The sequence below is a fragment of the Crassostrea angulata genome, chromosome 10, assembly GCF_025612915.1.
Source record: "Crassostrea angulata isolate pt1a10 chromosome 10, ASM2561291v2, whole genome shotgun sequence".
Classification (NCBI taxonomy): Eukaryota; Metazoa; Mollusca; class Bivalvia; order Ostreida; family Ostreidae; genus Magallana; species Magallana angulata.
Genome location: NC_069120.1, coordinates 51,459,945 through 51,480,918, shown reverse-complemented (window position 1 = coordinate 51,480,918; position 20,974 = coordinate 51,459,945). Strand labels below are relative to the sequence as shown.

Sequence of the window (20,974 nt, the reverse complement as noted above, 5' to 3'; positions counted from 1 at the left end):
TCGTAGTATGTGTTATCTAATCCCGTATAAAATAATCTAGCATAATATTGAACTTAACTGGTCAGCGATAATATCCGTCTGTATTCATCCAAAGACATTAGACCAATAAGCCGTATATGGAAGTTGCACGCTTATTGCACGGTACGGTACGCTTTTTTGTCCGTCTGGAGGCGGGTCTTGCATAAATTATCTTGCACGCTTTTTGAACGGTACGGTTCGTTTTTGTGAACGGTACGGTTCGCTTTGTGAACGGTACGGTTCGTTTTGTGAACGGTACGGTACGCTTTGTGAACGGTACGTTTCGTTTTGTGAACGGTACGGTTCGTTTCTTGCACGGAGCGGTACGGTTCGTTTTAGAGGTGTAGTAGCACGTTTCAGGGTCTGTAATTAAAAAAACACCAGGCTAGTGACTAATGCCTATTTTTTCCTTTCTAAGTAAGATAAAACTACAATGTACGTATGTTCTCGAAACTGATATATTGTCCTGGCAACAAGTCTATCATCTATATAGTCTTGTAGCTGTGCATTTGTTATTTTAAGAAATGGATTTATTAATTTTTCTTTTGATCGACGTATCAAAGGACAAACTGACCTGAAAACTTTCGTAGAGTGTAAACTACGAAGGGTCATGTGAATGTAATGCACAGTGAATGAACAATGCATAGTTGTTTATTCCCAGTCCAGCAACTTCCAAACAAGATGCTCAAATGCCAAATTGTCCAAAAAATAAAATGTGGTAAAATGATATTTGCTTGAACACAGGGTTAAATTTTGACTTTGAAAAAGTTTGTGGTTTTAGTTAAAACATATCCTGATGTTTACCTATCCTATATCAGCCAATAAAATGAACCATGTTAAATGTAAGTAACCGGACATTTTTTAATATTTTTAAAATGATATTTATATGATTGTTAAATGTATTTGTTCGTTAAAAAATATACCTGTATGCATATGTTGCAACGTTTTTGTTTTTATGCCATGATTAGCAAAAACTAAAATCAATTGCAGCAGTATTGGAGGGCACATTAGAATGTTTTATTTCGCAATAGTAATTGGCTCAATTGTACGCACTTGAAAGGTTTTAAACCTAAAGGTAAAAACTGTTTTTCAATTAATACTTGCTTGAATAGTTAATTATTTTATTATTTCAGATTATTTTAAGTTTAATAACTATCAATGTGTCGTCTGAGAGGTGCAGGTAACGTACATTTTTAATTTTTTTATGCATTTTTCAGAATGATATGCTTTTCTCTTGATACCATTTTTAGGAGTTGATTTTAATCAACTCTCCTATGCAGTCACTCAGACAAACCGAAAGTGAAACAGTGTTTGGACCTCAGCACAAATCATTGCTGCTGACAAGACTTAGTTCTTGAAAATAATTGATTAATTCGATGTAATGTATGCTAAAGCATTGTTTTTCAAGGAAACTTATTTATAAATACCTTGAAAATAGTCAAATTTTAAATGGTACGAACAATTTGAATATTTTTTGTATTCGTATGTATTACTACGCCAGAGTTCAATATAGTTTCGTCCAACTCGACGCTCGGCTGTCTCCGTAAATCCTTGTCGGAGATTTACGGTGTCAGCCGAGCGTTTGGTTGAACCAGACTAGAGTTCAATATTGCTTGGATCCATACAATTTTCGAGAAATATTTCTGTCACTGATACATAGTTTGATTGAAGTAATTTTATCTTTTAATATGATTTAACATGATTCATATGGTTTTTTTTTCGACATTCTTGTCGAGAAAGTCCAACAATTCATATTATAAAAATGTGCATAATTCAAATTAGAAACTACATGTACTTGTCATGCAAAATAAAATATCAATGATTTTAAAATAAATAAACATTGATAAAATCAACTCCCGTCAGTTCTTCAGTACTTTGATTTCTTCTTGACAATGTGATGCATATTTGTGAATATCCAATAGTGGTTCTCTTTTTGTAAAGTTTATTCTTATTATTAAAAGAAATTCATGCAATTTGTTACCTTCCGACAGGCGATAGTAACGTACATTTAAAATTTAGATGTAAAAAGTTTAGAATCCATTAATAATCATTGAAACAAAAGACAATTCAAATATGTCCATAATCTGCTGTTTGGAAAGCGACATAATAATAATATTTTTATCAATACGACAAACAGGAAAAAATCAAACGACGGGACATCAGCTGCCTCTGCTTAGTGAATTTGAGTGTAAGCGCTAGTATACTTATTGAATACAGATATGTGTTTCTGTGATGAAGTTTTTATTTTACCATAGTCAACTACGCATTAGAGAACACTTAACACATAAACAAGTGCTATTGAACTTTTCTAATTATGTTTTTTTTTTGTCTTTATTCGAACCGATCTGGTAATATATTTCCGTATGAATTCAATTTCCCCAAAGAAATACCAGGATATACTTATGCTTATAACAGTCGGAGAGGGGACTATCTCTCCCTTGACTCACCTACTTCCAGTCTCAAAAAGCATCATTCACACGCAGTTATTTTTTGCTGGGAGCCATTGAACCATTATTTTATTCAAAAGCCATAATAGCAGTCTCTTAAAATTGTATGGACGCAAACGTCCGTTAGCTTTTGCACGTTCTTCTCCGTTTGTATGGAGTACAGTTCACTTTTCTGCACAATAATGAGAAAGAAAGAAATGCACAGATGCAGATCGCTTTATTAAAGATTAAAAGTAAATAATTGACATAATCACTATACTGATAATAATTGCATGTATTTTGTATCTCATTTTCATGTGATAGAAAAGGTATTGCACGATACAAAAGTAGAACACTTTTGGATTACTATGCTTAGCTAAGACCAAGTTTCCGTGATTTCAACTTTGATAAATTGCTCAAGGAAGTTCAACTTTCAACAATTATCGTATGTAATTAAACACTAAAGGCTGTTATTTATCAAAAAGATGAATTTAAGCTTATAGAAATATAGAAAAGCCTTTAAGCTATCAAATTGATTGATTTAAAGTGTGTGTAGCACAAATATACAGCAATACCGTTATATACATAGGACAGAATAACTTGAATTTGATTGCACTTTCTTTCCCTCTTAAAAGAGATGGTGTCTGCGCATGCTATAAAACTCCACTCAAATGTTTGCCTTCATTGGGACCATCCTGTAACCAATTCCAGCAACAAAGTGATCATAGTTTACAGATACTATGTCTTGGCTTGCGTCGTCCCTGAAAGGGCCTTAGTGGGGAGTGGCTGATTTTCCTGTGACGTCATCACAGTTTGGTAGGATGGCGATGTCTGAACAGCCGTAGAATTCCTCCTGGGGACCGTGACCAATGCCTTCCCCACCCTTGTCTCTACCCCAGCTGTTACCTACAAAATAACAATGTCAAGTGTGAGATTAACTCCAGCTATGTCGATAGAGTGATAACTAAACTGTAAAAAGGTGGGTGAGTTCATTGCCTCCTCTGAAGACGTAGTGATAGAGTTGGTATTAGTGTATTGCAATTGAACAATTACACCTTTATAGTAGGATGAATATTGCACCTTAAGATCACACTTGAACTTTAAATTGTGGATGGGACGTACTTAGTACATATGTAATAATGACAGATCAAACCATAATCTAGTATTCAAATGTGCAAAATAACAGGGTTTAGAACACTGGGAGGGGGTGATGCTCTCAGACATCGACTTTAATTGGGAAGAACGCGTGATTTACATGTTTGCTGTAAATTTTGTCGGGACGAAGTCTGAAACAAACTACAGAAAAACAGGTTTTCGTCGATTTTTTTTCTCGTACACGAATAAGAGATTGTTTGCAGCGTCAGTATATAGAATTTTATCTGTAAAATGGTCCTTATTTGGATATAAACATTAATATACTTTTTAAGTTATACCTGTATGATACTTCCACTGCAGTACACACTGAGTACACACCACTGTGGGTGGTATACGGAGGTTTAACGTCATCACCCCGTAGTCCCGCTCTCTCACGTAATGTCGCGTGCTGCCGTCAGCGAACTGGAGGAGGTTGGCGTCCAGACAGGCTTGTGATATCGGGGTGGAGGTGTCGTTGTGTTCACACAGTCGGAACTCAAAGTAGCCAAGGTGGTTCACCGTGAGGTCCACCTGCACGGCAATTATCTGTCCGGTGGGAAAATACCGGTAGCATCGGGATATGATGCCGGTGGCGTATTTCCCGCCAGCCTCGTTCTCGCGGGGATTCTGTTGGTACGGGTCTCCACATACACCACATCGTCCTCCATTTAGACCCCACTGGTTCTGTGGACCAAAAGAAAAATCCTTTGCTAAACTTGTATAATAACTATTGCCATATACAACCATGTAACTGTGTCGTCTTGCAATCCCCCCCCCCCCCGAAAAAAAAAATTAATGATCATGAAAAACTGAACCAAGATTTTTTTATGCCAATAATTTTGTGTAGTATTTTCAAAAAGATGCAAAAAAAAAATTGCCTTGAATTGAAACATTTCACTTTTAATTGCTAATTCCAGTAGACTCGTAACAAATTAAAAGCCAACCAATTTGTGTCATATATATTTTTTGTTTTCGTATTTTTTGGTTCATTATTTTTAAGTTTGTTTATAATCTATCTAGGTACTAGTGTATGATTTTCCGTAAGAGCTTTTAAAGCTTTTAAACGGAATATTGTCCTAAAACTTATAAAAGTTATTTTCTTTCAAATTCCAATTTAAAAATATTTCAAATTGATTATCCAAATAAACCTTGTAAATATTTTACCTTACGAACTTTTTAACCTATTATTATTATAATTTATAAAGCGCACAATTTTACAAATAGAAATGCAATCAATGGCGCTGTACACACAAATAAAATACATAGATTTATTATACATGCAGAATTTAAAATGTTGTCTAAGAAGAGTTCACAGTTTTTATTTTGTTTTTTTCCCCCTTACTACACATAGTAATTAAAAAGCACACTTATAATAAAATGCCTTTAGCTGGAGCTTAAAAGTAGTAAAATCACGAATAGTTCTCATGTCTATCGGCAATTCATTCCAAACGGTCGGTCCTGAAATTGCGAATGATCTGGCAGCAAAAGTTTTGCGTTTGACGGCAGGAACATTTAGTGTTTTAGCGACACTACTTTTGGAGCGAATGCTTTATGGTGACTCTCGTATACTTAGCATTTCTCTGAGGTATATTGGGCTTTCACTATCGTTGAGGCACTTATAAACAACACACGCGATTTTAAATCTAATTCGAAAATAGACGGGTAACCATTGTAATCGCTTAAGAGCCTCTGTAGAGCTATCAGTCGACTTCCACTTCAGCACAAGTTTAGCAGCGCGATTTTGCAATAACTGCAACCTTTTGATGGTACATTCCGGCAATCCGTACAGGACACTGTTGGCATAGTCCAGATGGCTAGTAATTATGGACTGTACTATTTGCTTGCAGGAGTCGACAGTAAGGTATTGGCGAATATTATTGATCAAGAACAAATTCAAGGATATCGTTTTGCATTTTTCGCTGACAAATTTCTTGAACGTTAAATGTTCATCTAGATAACAACCGAGATACTTGATACACACAGATGAATTTACACTAGCACCCACAACATTAATGGAAGTGGAAGAAGACAAAGATAGCATCTGCGGACTTCCAAATAACACAAATTCAGTTTTACTTGGGTTAAGTTTCAGCCTGTTTAGATTCATCCAGTCATTGATATTAACTAAGACGTTCTCTAAATTTGTTATTACATGTTTTTCATCTGCGATTGCCTTTGGATTAAAACTATCATATGCGGAGTGGTCATCGGCATAACCTAGTAATAAGACCCCCGAGTCTTTGATAAACTGTTGTAGAGTACTTGCGTATACAGTGTAGAGCACAGGTCCACATATACTGCCTTGTGGGACTGAAAAGTCCAGGCATCTAGGCTGAGATTTAGACGTATTAATATGCACTCCCGCCCTCCTTGAGGAAAGGTACGATTGAAACCAATCAAGTGCTGACTCGGACACTCCGAAGGTAATTTGTAATACTTTACTAAGTATGGAATGGTCAACCTAGATTACTAATCTCAATAAAACACTGGACAGATTACCAGTAAATGAATATTTTTATCGTTATAAAGAACTCACCCATGAGCCGCCGCACCACAACTGCATATCTTGGTAATTCTTTGGGGTGGGGAACCCGAACCGCCACATGGAGCTTCTAGAGGGGGGTAGGATCAGGCGTCCGTGGGCCTCAGCAAGGGACACCAACCCACCGGCAACAGTCAGGGCAAACAATACACTGATGGTCTCCATCGTCAGAGAGTCTGGTCTTGTTATAACTCCACAGATGTCTACCTCTCTCTTTTATACAACTTTCTCTTCCTTGTCATCTAGGTACCCTGGTTACCCCCTGGGGTACCTGTCTTGGATGTCGTTAGACGAAAGGAATGCGGATCTGTCCGTCTAAGACAAACTGATAATTAATGGGGGAACGATCCTGTGCACTCTGTCGTGAGTCAGATCGGGAACATTTGCTCTGGTTTTTATTCTGGGTTTTTTAGTCGTTCTTTCTGAAATTCTACATACTCTAAGATAACAAATAATTTTATCTTTGGGAAAAAATGCAAACTTGGATTTCTCTTGTTTATCATTCACTTTCGTCTGCACTATACAGTCCAGTATAGGTAAACAAGTACATGCAAGGCCATCTTTTAACAAAATGTTGAAAGACTGAAGGTATTGTTCTGAAACACAAGCTCTTAAACACATCAGTTTAACGATAATCTGCTTTTTTTAGATATGCGTTTTTTTATTCAATGTTTGAAGAAAAGAATTCCAATGTCAGACACAATGAACTCAAACCATAAAAAAAAAACAAAGCACGCCCGCAATTTTCTTAGTGCATATTTAAAACTTTTTTCACCACTGCAATACAGACATTCTTGTTAAATTCAAAATGTTAAGGTAGTTCAAACTAGGCATTAATTGGGCTTAATCTTGAAATACTTTGCTTAAAGAATAGTTGTAGAACTAACAACAAAAAATATATGTATGCATGCATATTAACAAGCTTATTATCTGGTTATCACATATCCGCAATATGCATCTTTTGACAACTCTGAAAATTTACAGCTCTTCATGGCTTTTACCTTAAAATTATCATTATCTTTTCGATTCACAAAATAGAACGAAACGGGTACATACCGATGAAATAGATAATGTTTAGATCCTCTCAAATTTACCTAAATTTATTGTAGTTTTATTGTTCCTCCCAAACTATCAATCAAGTTTGGTAAAACTGAGATCAATCTATAATTGAAAGATTAATATCTAACTTTTTACTCCGGTATAGTCTTAATAGAAACACCTGATTGGAAAGAGGTGAGGGTCTTTTTTAGCTCTGAGTCTTTTAACTACTTCTAATATTCATAGATAAAAAGTCAATTTTAGAACAATTGTATATCGGTAGAAGGAATAGTAAGTAAATGGAATGCTGGTATTATGTTGTGAAGATTATCCTAAACGTCGTTGTATGTCAAGAGGTTTAGTTTATATAATGGCTGTTTCTTTGTACTAGTAAATATCATGTATTCAGTTTATGTAATGGAGATGATATATTTTTGTAGGTATTAGGTAGATGTAATGAAGATGATATATTTTTTTAGGTATTGGGTAGATGTAATGGAGATGATATATTTTTGTAGGTATTGGGTTTATGTAATGGAGATGATATATTTTTGTATGTATTGGGTATATGTAATGGAAATGATATATTTTGTAGGTATTGGGTATATGTAATGGAGATGATATATTTTGTAAGTATTGGGTAGATGTAATGGAGATGATATATTTTGTAGGTATTGGGTCGGTGTAATGGAGCTTATATATTTTTGTAGGTATTGGGTCGATGTAATGGAGATGATATATTTTTGTAGGTATTGGGTATATGTAATGGAGCTGATATATTTTTGTAGGTATTGGGTCGATGTAGTGGAGATGATATCTTTTTGTAGGTATTGGGTATATGTAATGGATATGATATATTTTTGTAGGTATTGGGTAGATGTAATGGAGATGATATATTTTGTAGGTATTGGGTATATGTAATGGATATGATATATTTTGTAGGTATTGGGTAGATGTAATGGAGATGATATATTTTTGTAGGTATTGGGTATATGTAATGGAGATGATATATTTTGTAGGTATTGGGTAGATGTAATGGAGATGATATATTTTTGTTGGAATTTACAGTATATGTAATGGAGATGATATATTTTTGTAGGTATTGGGTCGATGTAATGGAGATGATATATTTTTGTAGGTATTGGGTCGGTGTAATGGAGCTGATATATTTTGTAGGTATTGGGTATATGCAATGGAGATGATATATTTTTGTAGGTATTGGGTCGGTGTAATGGAGATGATATATTTTTGTAGGTATTGGGTAGATGTAATGGAGATGATATATTTTTGTAGGTATTGGGTAGATGTAATGGAGCTGATATATTTTTGTATGATTGGGTAAATGCAATGGAGATGATATATTTTTGTAGGTATTGGGTAGATGTAATGGAGATGATATATTTTTGTAGGTATTGGGTAGATGTAATGGGGATGATATATTTTTGTTGGAATTGGGTAGATGTAATGGAGATGATATATTTTTGTAGGTATTGGGTAGATGTAATGGAGATGATATATTTTTGTAGGTATTGGGTAGATGTAATGGAGCTGATATATTTTTGTAGGTATTGGGTAGATGTAATGGAGCTGATATATTTTTGTAGGTATTGGGTAGATGTAATGGAGATGATATATTTTTGTAGGTATTGGGTAGATGTAATGGAGATGATATATTTTTGTAGGTATTGGGTAGATGTAATGGAGATGATATATTTTTGTAGGTATTGGGTAGATGTAATGGAGATGATATATTTTTGTAGGTATTGGGTCGGTGTAATGGAGATGATATATTTTTGTAGATATGGTGTACTGTACATTCCTTATTTTACGCGAGTACTTAATTCCACAATTCAACGATTTACCGTCAAATCGCGAGAAAATAAAATCGCAAATGCGGAAATTTCATCATTCTTTCATATACTAGTAGTTTACATGTCTCAAAATTAAAAGCGAGATTTTAGAATTCGCGAAACAAGCTTCTCGCGATTTTACGCGGATATTAATTCCTTGCGTTTAATTAGGAATTTACAGTATATGTAATGGAGATGATATATTTTTGTAGGAATGGGGTATATGTAATGGAGATGATATATTTTTGTAGGAATGGGGTATATGTAATGGAGATGATATATTTTTGTAGGAATGGGGGACATGTATATGTAATTGAGATGATATGTTTTTGTAGGTATGGGATATAAGTAATGGAGATGATATATTTCTGTAGGTATGGGGTATATGTCCACCATGGGTACACAGGGATTGAACCAGGAATTAAAGACCCCAGGGTCTTTGACAAACCCAGGATATGCAGCAGCCAAGTAGGTGAAATACAATAAAACACAGTTACAGGGAACAATATTTTTATGAATTCATGCTTTTAGCAAAGTCATTTCCCCAAAGTCTTAAATTTATGATTAACTAACAGATTACTACAGCAAGTTATGTTTATAACAGATACTTGTACTTTGTCCCTGGCACTTTGCTATAAACATGTTTTACGGTATATTTCACTCATGACAACTTATTTCTGGATTGTTCTGTTCTTGTCACCATTTCCCACATTGATATATCTGGAGAGTCATTTAAAAAATTCACTTAAATTTTATTCATGTAACTGAGTCAGATCTAACCACGAAGGATCAAACAGTCTCCAATGAATTGTTTTCTTTAATCACCAATTATGTAATCAAAATATAATACCGTGGTTTCATTGACATTAATTTCCATGGATTTAATGAAATTAAGGGGGTTTAGAAATCTTGAATGAATGAACAATAGTTTGTGTCACATTTTGTGGATTGACCAAGCAACAAAATCAAATTAAAAATTAAATGAATGTTCAGTGAATAATGGGGATACCGCAGTAGTCCTCTCACAATATTCTTGACAAGCAATGAGACCATTGTGTTGACTGTGCATATACTGACAACGTCTTTCATATTGCAGGGCTTTGTGGATCTTTATCTGAAGTTTCGATTTCTTAAACACGAAATGTCCAGTTTTTTAATCATTAATGAAAACTAAACATTATATGCAGGATGAAATCTCAACACTTCCGTGAAACTTTAAAGTTTGCGATCTGTACTTTTTTAAATTGATTTGCATTGATACTTGGTCATAATATCTGAAGCCTTCTGGCAATATGTTGATGCTTTTAAGTCTTTTTCCGAATTAAACTTAGGTAACGGATATTATTTTCGTCCTATTCTCCCTCGGTTGTTGGATAAACTTGTAGATACTGAGGTTTATTGGGATTTCAATATCACACCAGTATATGTTGTCATGGTAACAGTTGCCATGCCAGCAGAAATGTCCTGGATACAATAACTAACAGGCTTGGGGCGAATTACATTGTAAAGTAATGCATTACATTACCATTACTTCATGAATTTGGGCATTAAATTACCATTACCATTACTTGATTTTTTGAAGTAATGCATTACATTACCATTACATGAGTAAAGTAATGCATTACCATTACCATTACTTTTTTTTTAAAGTAAAGCTAATAAAGATTTTTGCAAATGTTTTAAATATACAACACTCTTTAACATATCTACAGCTTCATGCTCAGTATCAGGTTCAAATTCAATGAATAAACAAGAGTCATTCTTTATTTGCTCAATATATAATCATATTGTGGCAATATGAACAACATATTATATAAGTAAAATGATATTTATAGACATTTGGCATGATACAATATCAGATATGAAATAGAGACACAGGATAACATGCGTAACAAAAAACAATTTATGAAATAATGTTGCGGTTTTTAAAAGCTAAATATAGATATATCCCCAGATGAAACAAATCTTTATGATTTTGGACACTTAATTTTATTAATTTATAAACATATGATTTTTCCCAGTTATATTTCTTAATATATTTTAATCGTATTTCTTTTTCGGAGGACACTTTAAGACAAAATATTGCTGTTGCACTTTATGATCGAAGTTTCAGAGTGTTCATCTTTTAAATGCATCCATCTTCCGGGCTATACTAAATATATGTTTTGAAGGAGCAGTCAAAGCTTTGACTGGAAATACTGTTTGACGATCTTTATCTTAGGATAAATTAAGTGCAATAATAGATTAAATACATAAATCTTGTATTTTCTATCAGTCCAAACTAATGTACAGTGTAATTAATATACAAGAGAGAGAGAGAGAGAGAGAGAGAGAGAGAGAGAGAGAGAGAGAGAGAGAGAAAATAAGTAAGATTATTTTCAAATGGGTTATAATATTGGAAGTGATATTGATTTTCACATCATGGATGGACAGTGCATTCATTTTGCTTTTAAAGGTGCATGTCTGTCTCCTATTCTATTGTGACATAGCGAAGGGAAGGGGATTGGGATGTTTAGCACTTCTTATAACAATAGATTGTTTTGATACTTAGATTATCCTGGGGGCATAGTGTGTTGTTGACACATTTCTTATTGAAGTGCAAACTAATTGGAGTAAATTGTTTAAATGATTAAAAACTCTTAATAACAACACTCTTAAAAATGTTATGAAATTGTGCTGTTATCTTTAGTAATAAAAACAATTCAAAAATGAATTTTAAAAAACCTTTTTTAATAAAACATGTACAATTAAAACATTTTTTTCTTAATTAGAATTATTTCTTTCTTCTTTAAAAATAGATTTAATCAAATTCAATTTCAACTATTCATTTATTCATCACATTTTTTGAAAGTGAACATGCATAAATATGCATAGTAATGCAAAGTAATGCCATGTAATGCCAGCATTACACTAGATTTTGGAAAGTAATGCATTACATTAGCATTACTTGTAATGCTAAAATTGTGGCATTACACATTACTAGCATTACTTTGAAAATATGTAATGCATTGCAATGCATTACCATTACATTTAGCATTACCCCAAGCCTGATAACTAATAAGGAAACACCAGACTAGTAACTAATGCATAGTTTTCCATAAGGAAAATAAAACGACGTTTAAATGTGCTTGAAACAGATATATTGTCATGACAACATGTCTAGCTATCATATATAATATTGTAGCTATGCATATGTTTTTTTAAGAGATGAATTTTTTTTATGATAATGATAGAGTCTTTTATTTAGACTGGATAGCACAATAAGTAACAATGTAATAGTTTACTTAGTGGTCCTGTAGAAACATATGTACAAGAATAAGTATAAGACACAAAGATAAATGGTGTAGATGAAATATACTAACTATACTATAATAAATAAAAATGCACTGATTTGATTTAAGAAATTGAGATAATAATTTTTCTATTGATCGACGTATTAAAGAAAAAATTGACCGGAAAACAAACTTTTTCATCGATGCGCGTAGCGCATTGATGAAAAAGTTTTCCGGTCAATTTTTTCTTTGATACGTCGATCAATAGAAAAATTATTATCTTCATTTCTTATCATTTAATAAAACATTTTCAAATTAAAAAAATGTGAAGTGTTATTGATCAAAAATGTAAATAATGTAAATGAAACGGCGCGTATGAATACAAAACAACAACAGCAACAATATTCAAAATTGAAGCGCCTTCAGCTGATGCAGAGCTATTGAGCTGAATTTAATGGATTAATCACTAATTGTGAGTTAAAATCTGAACTGGCTGAAATGAAAACGAAAGGAAAATACATGCAATAGCTTGTGATATTATTCACTATGCAGAAAAACTCGTAATAAAACTATTTTACATGTGAGATCGCTGGAATATGCAACTTGTCATAACCATCCAAGGAAAGGCGATTGTGGACGAAAATAGCTGATATGTCGACAAAGAATAGTATGTATAAGCAACTTTTGTAAACGTTGTGGTAACTAGGCTAGATAGCCAGTGATGGTATATCTGCCGTTTGCAATGCGCCGAAGGAGTTGATGCATTACTCATAGCTTTTCTTTACGACGCTTATTCTGATGACCGATCATGTACGTGTATAAATTTAAGAATTATCGTTACCAAATTTGAACAGCAGTGTTACCGTGAAAGTTTATAGGCCTATATGTTCGTTATACTATTCCTTGAAAAGGAACAGCCAGCCTCGCTGTAAATGTTGATTGATCTCAAGCAGACGAAATCGTGAGAGGACGCTTAATTTTCTATTTTGTGAATCAAATAATGTGTTTTGTTTATTTTTGAAGGTTAAACTTTCAAAATTTTATATTCTTAAGGTTGCATTTTGTTTGACAATAAAACAGACACAATTTTACATTGTGTTGACAGTGTTTTTCTTGGAAATTCCCGTTCTATAAATAGCGTTAGATCAGAACAGTTGAGAAAAGTAGATCTGGAAAAATTTTTATTGATGCAGGTATCAAAGAAATTTTTCAACCAATCAGAAGCGCCGATATCTCATCAAACGAATAAATATTAAATGATATCATAATCTATAACATTTTTTTTTTCTAGATAATATTGTTGTAAATATTTTGTTTTAAAAGAAGCCGTGCTGTTACATGTTCGAACACAATCTGGCAGTTGATTCCATTGGATAGCTGTTGATAATCTAAAAGAGCGCCTCTAATATTTAGTTCTTGATCTTGGTACATATAACAATCAACTTACACAACTTTCTGTTTCTCTAGAACTTACTTGGTTTACATATCTAAAAACAATCATGTATTCTGTGGTCATGCCCTTTTACATTTTAAAAGCTAACAAAAGTTTTTGAAAATAAATTATCCTAAATAGGCATCCATTGTAGAACTCTAAAAATATCAACAGAGGAAGGTTGAGTGGTTTTAACAGTAAATTTCTAGCTGTCCTTTTCTGTAATTTAAATTTTTTCTTAATTTGGCCATTGTTTTTGGCTGAACACAAAACTGTACAACAGTAGTTAAAATGTGGGAAAATAACAATCTTATAAATCTTTAATAAAGCCGCATTTGACATAAAAACATCAAGACGATATAAAATACCTACTTTTGAGTTTTTGCTTAAAAATTCAATGTGCTCGATCCGACCAAGTAGGCGATTCATCTATGGTAACACCAAGAAGTGAAGCCTTTTATACAGTATTTAAAACAACATCACCAACTTTGATATACAACTTTCTACTTTTCGATAATTTTTGTTTTGTACCAATAAACATACACTGAGTTTTCCCTAAGTTTATAGTCAACTTGTTACTGTTCATCCATTTTACGGAATATAAAAGATCTTCATACAATTTTTGTTCAATAATATCAATACATTTATGGAAAACATCCTGAGTTGTAACATCTGCATAAATATTTTACATTTGAATGTTTTAGACACTTTGGATAGTCATTTACAAATAATATAAAAAACAAAGGCCCCAAAATAGATCCTTGCGGAATACCAATTGTAACATCTTTTCCATCAGACAATACACTTTCGTAGGTCTAAAACCAGATTGGTGTTCAGTTAAAGTTTATTCAGATAAAAGGAATTAAAACATTTTTTTCTATTATTTTGCTGACAATTGGTAAAACTGACATAGGTCGATAATTGATTACAATGAAATTTTCACCTGATTTAAAAAGAGGAGTAACTCTCGCCTTTTCCATTCATATACAATCCCACATCTTTTCAAAGATATATTTAAAAAGACAGTCAAACTTTCAGCAATCACATCTACACTCAATTTCATCTATTTTACAGCAATGTCATCCAAACCAGTAGCCTCTGAGTTAGACATTGCTTGTATATTGTATATACATTGTACATTTTTCTTATCAAAATCAACAGATGTGTCTGGAATACTAAAAGACCCCCTAAGCATTAACTGTTCAATTTCAGGTAATAAATTGTCATTTTTTTCCGGATTTTTTTTCTTCTTTTGATCAACATATCAAAGGAAAAATTGATCAAAAAACTTTCGGTCAGTGTAAACTACAAACTTAAGGGTCATGCACACATTTCAAAGTTTATTCCCAATTCAGCAACCACGAAACAAGATGTTCAAATTTGGCTCAAGAAAATAAATTGATCTACGTGTAACTTTTAAATAAAAATTTATGTATCATTTGCCATACTTTTCAGAAATGTCGTGTCAACTATCAGCTGTCATTGTCTGGGTAGGAATACTTCTTGTGGAAACAAGTTTGTCAATTTTCTTCAATATTCCAGAAAAAAAGTTTATGTTCTCGTATTGGTACGACAAATATCCCCTACTGTCCAATGACCTCTAGCACCGGTCATGGGTCACAACTGGAAGGCTTGAAAGAATCTCGACGTGAAGTTAAAAAAATACAATCATTCTTCATTACATGTATGTGCACTATAGTAATTATAGCGACAAGCTTAACATTATTAATATAGAATTGTTTTGATTCATCTCTTCTGATCAGGTCATTTAAACTGCCATGCAGTCGTATATTTATTCTTTATCATTCCAGTTTTTGAAATTGTCCATACACTATTGAGTGCTTGTAAACCTATTGAACACAGATAGTTTTTTCTATGATGAAGTTCTCTTTTTTTTTACCAAAGTTAACTACGCATTAGAATACAGTTAACACAGAAACAAGTGCTGTTGAATTAATTATGTTTTTCTTAGTCTTTATTCGAGCCGATTTAATCATGTATTTCCTAATAAAATCAATTTCCCCCCATGAAATACCTGGATATACTTATGCTATAACAGTCGGAGAGGAGAAGATGTCTCCCCTTACACACCTACTCCCGCTCTGAATGAGCACCATTCACGCGCATTTATTCTTTATTGGGAGCCATCGAACCATTGTTTTATCCAAAAGCCAACAATAGCCGTCTCGTAAAACTGTCTGGTCATAAACTGTCTTTAACTTTTGAGTAGACTGGTTGACATGCTTTTCTTCATGCAAACTAGTATAGTTCACATTTATGCTCAATAATGATTAAGAAATAAAGGAAAGATGCAGATCGCTTTATTAAAGATTAGAATAAATAATTAAAAAATCACTTTATTCTGATAATAATTAGTTTGTATCTCATTTTCATGTGATTAAAAGCTATTGCACAATACAAAAGTAGACAATTTTCAATGTTGATTAATTGTTCAAGAAAGTTCAACTTTCAACAATCATCATATGTGAACAAAATTATAAAGGCAGTTTCTCTTAGGGATATTAATTATCAATAAGATCAATTGAAGCAGATTGAAATACAGGAAGAAAGCTTTCAAAATTGATTAATTCAAAGTGCAAAAGCACAAATATACTGCAATATATACATAGGACAAAACAACTTGACTTTGCTTGCACTGTCTTTCCCTTTGTTAAAGAAGATGATGTATGCGCATGCTGTAAAACTCCACTTAAACCTTTGCATTCATTTGGACCATCCTGTAACCAATTCCAGCAACAAAGCGATCATAGTATACAGATACTATGTCTTGGCTTGTGTCGTCCCTGAAAGGGCCTTAGTAGGGAGTGGCTGCTTTTCCTGTGACGTCATCACAGTTTGGTAGGATGGCGATGTCTGAACAACCGTAAAACTCCTCCTGGGGACCGTGACCAATGCCTTCCCCACCCTCGTCTCTACCCCAGCTGTTACCTACAAAACAACAAAGTCAAGTTTAGGATTAACTCCAACTATATCGATATAGTGATAACTAAACTGTATGAAAGGCGGGTGAGTTCATTGCTTCGTCGGAATACGCAGTGATAGGGTTGGTATTAGTGTATTGCAATTTGAAAACTACAGCATTATAGTAGGATGAATAGTACACCTGAAGATCACACTTGAATTTGTAGTTGCGGATCGGACGTAGTTAGTATATATGTGATTTACAGAACAATAATCTATTATTCTAACGTGCGAAAGAGACAGGGTTTAGAACACTGGGAGGGGGATGATGCTCTCAGACATCGACTTTAATTGGGAAGAACGCGTGATTAACATGTTTGCAGTGAATTATTTTGGGGATGAAGTCTGAAACAAATTACAAACTACAGAAAAACAGGTTTAAGGCTTTTTTTCTCGTACACGAATAAAAGATTGTTTTCAGCGTCAATATATATAGTATTTTATCTGTAAACTGGTCCATATTTGGATATAAAACACCAAAATAATTTTTAAATTATACCTGTATGGTACTTCCACTGCAGTACACACTGAGTACACACCACTGTGGGTGGTATACGGAGGTTTAACGTCATCACCGCGTAGTCCCGCTCTCTCACGTAATGTCGCGTGCTGCCGTCCGCGAACTGGAGGAGGTTGGCGTCCAGGCAGGCTTGTGATATCGGGGTGGAGGTGTCGTTGTGCTCACACAGTCGGAACTCAAAGTAGCCAAAGTGGTTCACCGTGAGGTCCACCTGCACGGCAATTATCTGTCCTGCGGGAAAATACCGGTAGCATCGGGATATGATGCCGGTGGCGTATTTCCCGCCAGCCTCGTTCTCGCGGGGATTTTGTTGGTACGGGTCTCCACACACACCACATCGTCCTCCATTAAGACCCCACTGGTTCTGTGGACCAAAAAAAATCTTTTGCTACACTTGTGTTATAACGCTTGCCATATATATACAACCATGTAACAGTGTCGTCTGGCAATTACCACCCCCCCCTCCCCCCCCCCCAAAAAAAATAAATAAATAAATAAACCAAAATCTGAACCAACATTTTTTTATGCCAATAATTTTGTGTAGTATTTTCGAATAGATGCCAAAAAAAAACTTGCCTTGAATTGAAACATTTCACTTTTAATTGCTAATTCCAGTAGACTCGTGACAAAAGCCAACCAATTTATGTCTTATTTTTTGTTTTGTATTTTTTGGTTTATTATTTCTAAATTTGTTTATAATCTATCAACGTGCTAGTGTATGATTTTCCGTAAGAGCTTTTAAAGCTTTTAAACGGAAAATTGTCCTAAATCTTAAAAAAGTTATTGTCTTTCAAATTTCAATTCTAAAATATTTCAAATTGATTATCCAAATAAACCTTGTAAATATTTTACATTATGAACTTTTTAACCTAGATTACTAATCTCAATAAAACACTGGACAGATTACCAGTAAATGAATATTTTTATCATTATAAAGAACTCACCCATGAGCCGCCGCACCACAACTGCATATCTTGGTAATTCTTTGGGGTGGGGAACCCGAAACGCCACATGGAGCTTCTAGAGGGGGGTAGGATCAGGCGTCCGTGGGCCTCAGCAAGGGACACCAACCCACTGGCAACAGTTAGGGCAAACAATACACTGATGGTCTCCATCGTCATAGAGTCTGGTCTGGTTATAACTCCACAGATGTCTACCTCTCTCTTTTATACAACTTTCTCTTCCTTGTCATCTAGGTACCCTGGTTACCCCCTGGGGTACCTGTCTTTGATATCGTTAGACGAAAGGAATGCGGATCTGTCCGTCTAAGACAAACTAGTAATGGGGTAAGATCCCGTGCACTCAGTCGTGAGTCAGGGGGAATTTTGGTTTGTTTGGGTTTTTTCTTTTTGTCGTTCTTTCTGAAATTCTAAATACTCTAAGATAACAAATATTTTATCTTTGGGAAAAATGCAAACTTTGGTTTCTCTTGTTTATCATTCACTTTCGTCTGCACTATACAGTCCAGTATCGGTAAACAAGTAGAAGACTGCATCTTTCATCAAATGGTTTAAGGACTGAAGGCGATTGTTCTGATATACAAGCTCTTAGACACATCAGTTTTACGATAATTTTTTTTAGATAGATCAAATGTCAGACACATTGGACTCAAACCATAAAAAAGTGAACGTCTGAAAATGTCCTTCGTGGATAAATGAACTTTCTTCTCGCCAATGCAGTAGAGATATTCCTGTTAAATTTAAAATTTTAGGTAGTTCAAACTTGGCAATTATCATGCTTAATCTTGAAAGACTTTAAGGGATAGATGTACAACTTTTTGACAATTCTGAAAATTTACAGCTCTTCCGGGTTTTTCCTTACAAATAATCATTATTTATTTTGATACACAAAATATAGTAAAACGGGAACACACCGATGAATCATTTAATGTCTTAGATCCTCATTTACCTGAATTAATTTTAATCTTTATTAATCCTCTCCAACTATCAATCAAGCTTGGAAAAACTAATTAAAATCTAAAGGACAGGGGCATACACATGATACAAGGCGTTACATATCCCCCACTTGAAGCAATAAAAAAAACCTTGTTCGAATGTTAATAAAATATGTTTTCTGGGCTTGTACCTTTTGATAATACTATAAATTTCACGATACATGTTAATAACGTGTTTTCATTCTATAAACACAAGAAGTATAGGTTTCCAAATTAAGCCACAATACGTTTTATGCCCTAATATTGACCATTAACTGTGATAAATTGCAATATTTTGGTATGAATGGGTCTAGACTCTATCTTGAAAGTACTTATGTTAAAAGAATAAATTTTCAATCTTTTTTACTATTGATTTATTAAAGTAGAGTCTACCCATTATGGGTCAAAATTCATTCAAAATTTATTTATAATTGTCAAACTACTTCACAACGATTGGTATGTGTCAACTTACGTCAATGTAATAGGCGGAGGTCTATAAATAAAAGATAAATTTAAAAAAAAAAAGGGCGGGGTCTATAGACAGTATCTCACGGCTGAGAGGGTGTTCGAATCATAGGGAACTTTTCTTTAAAAATTCTGCGCCTTTGCTTCCTTTCAGGTTAAACATTAATTGTTTTTCAACCATTTTATTCAATAGATCTAAAATTATTTTTGAAAATATTTAAGACTCTTCAGATAACGACAAAAAAAAAACCCACATAATGATCTTGCCAATTCCAAATAACGTTTAATAAACAATAGCTCTAGCACAGTAAAAGATTGCTTGAGGTCACGTTGTAATATTAAGAAAATAATCATAAAAATGAAAATGAGAAAAGTATAAAGTTTAAATGTATGTTTCTAAATGGTCAAATAATGCAGTTCTATATTATACATGTACTGATGCACACGTTCAAATGTAAGATTCCTTTAAAGGAGATGTACACGAGTCGTTTAAGGTGGGTCGCTGGTTTACCCCATAAAAGCATACCCTGAAAATTTGTCAAATCGTTCTGTAGGATTTACAGTTCATTATGTAAAATATTTATCAAATGTGTCTTCGCTGTTTTTATGGAGTGCCACCTTGAACTTGGTATTGTTGATGGTGCTGTTTTGACGCTTTTCTAATAAATACATAAGGAAATGAGCATTTTTCGAAATGGAGTTATTTTGAGAAATTGCATGTAACTTTTCAACAGTTTAGACAAATTCATCAACTGTTTCTGTACGTAAAGAAAAAGTGATTTAAAATAAATTTATGTAAAAAAAAATGATATAAGTTCTCGCTAAATTTTTTGCTATTTTATCTTTATTTTTGATAATTTTACCGAATATTGCCGTATTTTCGTATTTGACGTCGTGAGTACGACGTCATTTATTTTTAACCCGTTCCGGTTATTTAGTGATAACATCACTTTAAAACCAAATTTGGACTTTTTAAGTTTCAACTAGAAGCTTACATTTCTGAAAAAGCAACTTTAGGAAGTATGAGGCCTCCCGTGTACCCACGGTTAGCATTGGCCTGTAAAAACAATTCTTAATTTTGCTTTTGTATTATAAAGACTTTCTTTTTTAAAAATTAAAAAGATTTGTTTAGTTGCTATTAAGAATATAAAATTAAAAAGCCCACTTTTGCCCTCTTATTCTAAATCAGAAAATGCAGAGCATAGTATTTTTTTTATATCTAAAATTTAGAGGAAAGGGTCGTACCAAATTTTTAAGTAGGTTCCCAATTTCCACATTCTCTTTGTCAAATGTTATGTTAAATGTTAATGAAAATTTATGCGAATAGTCTCAAACTAGAAAACGAATGATATATGTAAGATA

At 33.6% G+C, this 20,974-nt stretch overlaps 2 protein-coding genes across 2 annotated transcripts; both read right to left on the bottom strand.

Moving 5' to 3' along the window:
* Positions 1–2,666: 2,666 nt before the first annotated feature.
* On the bottom strand, positions 2,667–6,330 carry LOC128164672 (uncharacterized). Its single transcript, XM_052828650.1, has 3 exons — positions 6,115–6,330; positions 3,878–4,262; positions 2,667–3,350 (listed from the first exon to the last, which is right to left on the bottom strand). The coding sequence occupies exons 1-3, from the start codon at positions 6,283–6,285 to the stop codon at positions 3,217–3,219; spliced, it is 690 nt and encodes a 229-aa protein (XP_052684610.1). The 5' UTR covers positions 6,286–6,330; the 3' UTR covers positions 2,667–3,216.
* Positions 6,331–16,016: 9,686 nt separating this feature from the next.
* On the bottom strand, positions 16,017–18,363 carry LOC128164671 (uncharacterized). The gene is made up of 3 exons (XM_052828648.1): positions 18,159–18,363; positions 17,194–17,578; positions 16,017–16,661 (listed from the first exon to the last, which is right to left on the bottom strand). Exons 1-3 carry the CDS (start codon positions 18,333–18,335, stop codon positions 16,528–16,530), a joined length of 696 nt encoding a protein of 231 aa, XP_052684608.1. The 5' UTR covers positions 18,336–18,363; the 3' UTR covers positions 16,017–16,527.
* Positions 18,364–20,974: the final 2,611 nt, after the last annotated feature.